This window comes from Chrysochloris asiatica, unplaced genomic scaffold (genome assembly GCF_000296735.1).
Source record: "Chrysochloris asiatica unplaced genomic scaffold, ChrAsi1.0 scaffold00203, whole genome shotgun sequence".
Classification (NCBI taxonomy): domain Eukaryota; kingdom Metazoa; phylum Chordata; class Mammalia; order Afrosoricida; family Chrysochloridae; genus Chrysochloris; species Chrysochloris asiatica.
The window spans coordinates 82,869-89,707 of NW_006408721.1; the positions used below are offsets into that span (position 1 = coordinate 82,869).

Here is a 6,839-nt window from a genome sequence, read left to right on the forward strand (position 1 = left end):
AAAAAGAGGCAGAAAGAATGAGCAAAGAGAAAGAGAACATCATTTTAGACTAGACATCCTTAGAGCTAGCTCACTAGTGAGGTGAGGGCGGGAAGACTCGGCGGGCCAGCCCACAAAGCCTCAGAGGGCGCGGACCTGGAGGTGGCGCCCGAGAAGGCGGCGCCTCTGGGAGGAAGTTTGCCCTTTAACTGAAGAGCCCAGTCACCCGTCGCAGCAGCGTCCAGGAGCGGGCAGCCGCCGTCCGACAGGATCTGTCAGTCTCATCCCGGGTGCTGGCCGGAAAGCGCCGCTTTCAGCACACGCCTGCACCCACGCCATGGGCGGCTCGGCCTCCAGCCAGCTGGACGAGAGCAAGTGCACCTACATCCGAGGTACGCCCGCCCAGGGGCTTCCAGAGAGTTCTGCACGTAGGGACAGGCTGGAAACCAGCAATGTTACCCTAAGGGGTTGTCGGCGAGTGGGGGGGCCCGAGCGCCCCCTCTCTCCACGCGGGCTCTCTACCTGCTCGGATCGGCTTGCAGGAGCTCAGAAGCGCATCCGCGTCCCTGAGTCAGGCTTTCCTTGAGTAGGAATGCTGCTCGCCTGCGTGGAGCCAAGAACTAGTGGGATGAGAATGGTTTGGAAAGCGCCCCAGGACAGTTGAGGGGCAGGTGCGGGATGCAGGATGCGAGACAACTTCGTCTACTTTGCTCCACCAGCCTGGTGTTTGTTCTCTCCCCGCCCTGAAGCACGTTACCCTAAGATACTTGCCTCTGGACTTGGTTCCGTCGGCTGTGTTCTGAGCTTGCCGAGGAAACAGCGGGGATATCCCTTCTCGCTAGACATTTCCCAGGGACTTCCCGGCCTAAAAAGCATAATTTCCCTCTTTGTGATGCTGGCCTGGTTTTGTGAAACGTGGTATTGGTCACAGCTTCGCTTTGAGCTTCATAGTGTCATTTGTGGGATTTCATCAGCGGCAGAAAGGGCTATATCATTATGTTTCCAGGTTGTACAGTTCCCTTCCCTTACAGTAGAGGGGAAAAGCAAAAGAGGAACACTGGCATATTTTGTAATAGTTGCTGAAGTTAAAGATGGAGAGAAGCTCATTTTGGGAGCCCTTCATAGAGTGACTCAGTAAAGAGAGCTCAAGGCAGAAGAAAACAAAAACCCAAACTGAATGAAAACAGCAGGAAATAATGACTGCTTATCTCCTGGTATTTGGCCTCCCCCTCTCCCTCCCACCCCCAAACCTTACCCACAACCACTGTCTAACTAATACCTAGGAGGTCGTTCCCAAGAAGCCAAATTTTAAATAACCAGATTATCTTGATATTAATGAGTAGTAGTGGGGTTGGCCCAGGATCGAACATTGTTTCGTTCTGATGTGCATGGGGTCGCTATGAGTCGGTTCTGACTCGATGGCACCTGACAACAACAACAACAATGTTGTTTTTGGAAGGGGGGGTTACCTTATGAGTTTAGTGATTTTCTAGGTTTAGAAATACCTTTTGACTAGGCTTTAAAATCTTAGATTGTACCCTAATGTTTTAAAGAAGTGGCTAAGCATTTTCTGATTCCTGTTTATGGCCCTTGAATCTAGTCTTTATAGAAAATTTATGCACGTAGGAGGAAAGCATTTATTTGGTGTTATTTCCCAGATTAATTTCAGGCACCACACGTTTAAAATCATTTAAAATAAGGATATTAACATTTTACAAGGATGTAAATTTGGGACACTGCATTATGTAATTGATTTTCCTGACTTCTGCTTTGCTGCTTTGGGAGGTGGAAGATCCTCATCAACCCATACTGAAAGAGGAGGGAAATTAAATTCCACCAAGTTTAGCCCATTTTGGTTGTTGTTAGTAAAAGAGCTACAACAAGCCAGCCTCGGTCTTAAAGTTTTGTCTGTATGCTTGTTTTCATCAGGAATAATGTCCTTTCACGAAAGAACAAAGACTAGAATATAGGGAGAGGGAGCTCCTTGCATTTAGTTGTTTCTACTTGTACAATTCAGTGACATTGATTGCTTTCAAGTTGTGCAATCATTCCCACACTCATTTTCTGAGTTGTTCTCTTCCATTAACATAAACTCATGTCATGAATAAAACTGTAGCAGATTGTGTGATAGTTATTACTTTCTCTTGCTCAGTATTACCTCCTTATTTTATATTTGGGAGGTTACAGGGTAGAGGTAGTGCATAAAGAAACAGTAGAGCTAAAGTTGAGAACCTCCAGAGAAAATGAGACATTGCCTCATGTGAGAATATTGGTTTTGCCAAAAGAGAAAATACAGTGAAAAAATGCATTGTGTTGTGACTTGTTAGTGCTTGAGCAAATTAAGGTCACGGGGTTGTTCTTTCCTGATTTTGAAGTTCCAGGCTAAGTAAAACTATAGCCCTACCTTCACCATTTAGCCCATTCTTAAACTCATAAATGTTCTCAATCTTTGATTTCATTGTAAACAGAACAATCGAAAGTTTAAATACAGTTTTATGATTGTGCTTCTTGTAATGCTACCAGTGAATAACAGATTTGGAAACTCCTGCGAATGAGATCGTAAGTTTCTTACAAGTGTGATGACCTTCGTTATTATAGATATAGAATATTTTCAATTCTTTAATATATGGTGGTGTGTTTTGTTAATTTTGTATGCTTTACAAGCAACTATACTTCTAGTATGCTAACGGATCAGTATTTTTAGACAAATCATTTAACAGCTGCCATGTGGCCTGTATGCCTAAAAACTTTGTGTTAATAGTGATGATCTATGTCACATGGATGTTTTGAAAACACATGATTTCTTAGGATTTCGTAAATCACTAGGTAGAGGAATCTCAAAGTGTTAAGGGGTTACTTCATTTCTAAGATACTAGTTTTGGAAAATTACTACCATATTTAAGCTTCTTACAACATTTTTAGGATTGTTTCTAGTAGTCTTTCAGTAACTTCTCTTGATGAGAGATTGTTGATGTTAAGTGTTGTCAAGTCGGTTCCGACTTATAGTGACCCTGTATAGGGTTTCCAAGGAGCAGCTGGTGAGTATGAACTGCCGACCTTGAGGTTCAAACCGACCTTGAGGTTGAGTGCTTATCCTCCAGTGCCACACAAGGACTCCTGATAAAAGGTTACTGTTAATAACCAACTTGTGTCACATGAACAGTGTCATCTGTTACCCTCTGTGATGCCTTTAGCATTGGTCTAAAAGAACTTTCCTTTGCTAAGTAAGAAAGTTGATATATAACCTAGGCATCAGTGATCAATCGAAGGCGTTTTTCTCTTTTTGTGTAATTTTTTTCCTTTATAAATTTTTGGTATGCCTGAAATGAAATTTTAGCTTAACAAATGCATTTTCCTGTTTGAGCAGTAATTTTCTTTCCTTTAAAAATATTACCATTGTATTTTCAATAACTGATAAAGAAAATAAAGGTGTAGTGGGGTACACATTGGGCTGCTAACTGCAAGGTCAGCGGTTCAAATCCATCAGCCACTCCGAGGGAAAAAAATTAAGACTTTCCATTCCTATAAAGATTTGCATCCTTGGAAACCCTTATGGGTTGGAACCAATTCCACAGTACCCAACCACCACCACCATAAAGAAAATAAACCTGAAAAATCTCCCCTATAAAAAGTCTTGTGGCGGCTCAGAGGGTCAATGCTAAAGCTAAGAACTGTGGTATGGACAATTACTAATGTCAAAGTACTCCTAGGCTTGGCAGCAACAAATAGTTATTAAGAAAACTATTCTTTTCCTGGACTTACTCTTGCATATTGTTGTTGTTAAGTGCTGTCAAGTCAATTCTGACTCACAATGACCCTGTATAGGGTTCCCAAGGAGCAGATGGTAGGTTTGAACCGCCGACCTTGTGGTTAGCAGTGCAGTGTTTATCCTGTTGCCATACCAGGACTTCTTACTGAGTCAGTCACTTAACCTCTAAAGGTTCCAGTGGCTTTCTCTGTAAATGCTTATTAGCAATCTGAGGCTTAGAAGTTAAGAAATGAGTTTCTGCAAAATGTATATGAATGTTTGAATGGAAAACTGATCAGCTCTGTAAACCTTCTCCCAATTCACAAATAATAAGAATAACAATTTTAAAAAGCTTGCAAGCAGCCATCCAAGGCACAACAGTTGGTCTCTATTCACCTGGAGCAATGGAGTAAGGAGAGTCAGGACTAGGAGCAGGAGATGGAATGTGTGGTTAATTGCCTCCATGAACAGCTGCCTCCTTTACCATAAGAGCAGAAGAACTGGATAGTACCATGGCTACCATTACTGAATATCTTCATCAAAGATTATAAAGAAGAATCCCAATGAAAAAAGGAAAAACGCAGAACAGACTTTCAAATGTTTATGGAATACACATTTTCTGGAGCCATGGAGGATGGTTGGACTCCTGAAACTATTGCACTGAGAGAATCTTTAAACCTTAAACCAAAAATGTCCCTTAAAACTAAAAAGTCTTCTTAAAACTCAGTACTAGTCGAGCATTATGCTCTTTTAAAGAATTATCTATATAGCATCAAACTGTTGCCAGATAAGATCCTTAGGGGACACAGAATTTATGTTAATGGAGTCAGAACAACTCAGAAAAGGAGGCTGGAATGGTTACACAACTTAAAGAATGTAATAAATGCCTCTGAATCGTATATGTCGAAACTGTTGAATTGTTAGATGCTTTTCTGTGTGTATCCTCAACAGCAACAAAATGAAACAAATAAATTATTTTTTAAAGAAAAAAAAATTTCTGCTTAAAAACAATATATATAAGGGGCTTCAAAAGTTTCATTGTCTTACAATTCCATCCACTAAACTAACGAAACCAAACCCACCCCAACCAAAGGACAGTGCTGTTATATTAAAAGCATAGCAAAGAAATTAACCTGAAAAACCTGTTGCCCTCCCTTCCATTCTAACTCACAGCATCTCTATAGGACTGAGTAGAACTGCCCTGTAGGATTTCCAAGGCTGTAGTCACCAGTCACTCCTTGGAAACTCTATGCAGGGTCGCTATGGGTTGGAACCAACTCGACTCAAAGGCACTTAACAACAGCAACAATCTTTATGGAAGCAGACAACCACATTCTTCTTCTGAGGAAAATCTTTGATACATATGCAAAATGGAATAGTATGCATTGTTGAAGAATAATGATGAATCTGTGAAACACCTCGTAACATGGATGAACCTGAAGGACATTATGTTAAGTAAAATTAGTCAATCACAAAAGGACAAATAATGTATGAGACCACTGTTGTAAAAAGTTAAGAAAAGGCTTTCTTGATAAAAGAAACATTCTATACTGGTTACATTCTATACTGAGGAGAGTGGGGAGGGAAAATTATTCAAGGGCTAGAGGGTAGATACATTTTAACATGGATGACAGGGCAGGCAAATACAACAAGAGGGAAGTTGGCAGAGGAAAGATCAAGGTCGCAGGAGATACAGGGAGGAGGAATGCAATAGTTAAAGTGAATAGAAGTAAATACTATTAATTGATGGTACACAGAGGGGATTGCAATCATTGTAATGAAGCAAAGTATATGATTTGGTGAATGTAAAAGTGATGATCTGTCTATAAACCTTCACTCAATTCACAGAAAAAGTTGTTTTTTCAATAACTAATAATAATAAAAAAAGTAATAGAAGCATATTCTGAATCCTTTGGATAACCTTGAAACCTACCAGCAGATTTCAGCGTTCATGTTTGCTTGCCATCATGAGCACATCTTGGCACTAAGAAAGAGAACTGGCTGTAATACATACATGGTGGGAGTACAGTGATTCAAGTGACATGCTATATGTCACAGAAAGAAATGTGGTGGAAATAAAAACAAGGGGGAGGGGACACCTCTTCCCTTTTCTCCTTTTTTTTAAAGGGTGGAAAAGTTTCCTAGAAGCAGCCAGCAAATTTCCCCTAAAGCGAGATTGCATCATAACCCCTTGCCCATTGTTTTAATAGGCATGGACCAATTAGCATCTACCTCCCTGGGGCCCCAAGCTTCTCTGAAATATATGGCTGCCTGAAGGAGGCTGAATACTTGAACAAAACTGGAGATTACTATTGAGAGATTTATCTTCAAGCTCACTAACCCGGGCTTCCTTTACTTTGAATTTCTTTGTCCTTCCAATGTATTTTCCATTTCTAAGTGCAGGTTTTTTAGTGTTTCAAAATTTGTTTTTATTTTATTAATTTATTTTTACATATTTAATGTGAATTGAGTGATAGTTTACATGGGAGAGCATTGATTTTACACTCATTGTTTCATTGCAATAATTACAATCCCCTCTATGCATCGTCATTCAACAGTATTTGCTTCAGTTCCCTGTTTTTTTGTTTAGTTTTGTTTTGTGGGGGATGTTCACCAAAACACTCAGGAATATATAATCATTTAAACAACCAAAGGACACATTCATCAAGCCTGCCTCCTGGCTGCCAGCATACAGCCTTTCTCCTTCTGTGAGTCTAGAGTCCTTAGCTGCTGTGTCTCTCCATGTCATCATTTCTGCCTCCATCTCTGGTATCATTGCTTCTATGGATAGGGTCCCACATTCCACTCATGCTCTTCTCCCTTGATGGTCCTAGGTTCCTCTGTTCCTGGACTGTAAGATTAACTACTCCCCACTTTTTGTTACAAAACATCTATCTACAATTGTGACAGTTGCAATTAGTCATGATAACAATGACTATTGAATCATAAGAATCTTATCTCCATCTCCTTTCACTAGACCCATTTTGTTGTTGTTGTTGTTGTCAGGTGCCATCGAGTCGGAACCGACTCATAGTGACCCCATGCACAGCAGAACGAAACAATGTCCGATCCTGGGCCAACCTCACTACCGCTGCCATACATGAGTCCATCA

General features: G+C 40.8%; 1 protein-coding gene across 1 annotated transcript in view; it reads left to right on the forward strand.

The window, feature by feature from the left end:
* Positions 1–292: 292 nt before the first annotated feature.
* The window catches only part of FAM129A (family with sequence similarity 129, member A), a 229,096-nt gene continuing 222,549 nt past the window's right edge, over positions 293–6,839 (forward strand). Inside the window, exon 1 of the mRNA XM_006872523.1 lies at positions 293–371. Coding sequence (XP_006872585.1) covers positions 317–371 — 55 coding nt within the window. The 5' untranslated portion in view covers positions 293–316. The remainder of the gene's footprint in view (positions 372–6,839) is intronic.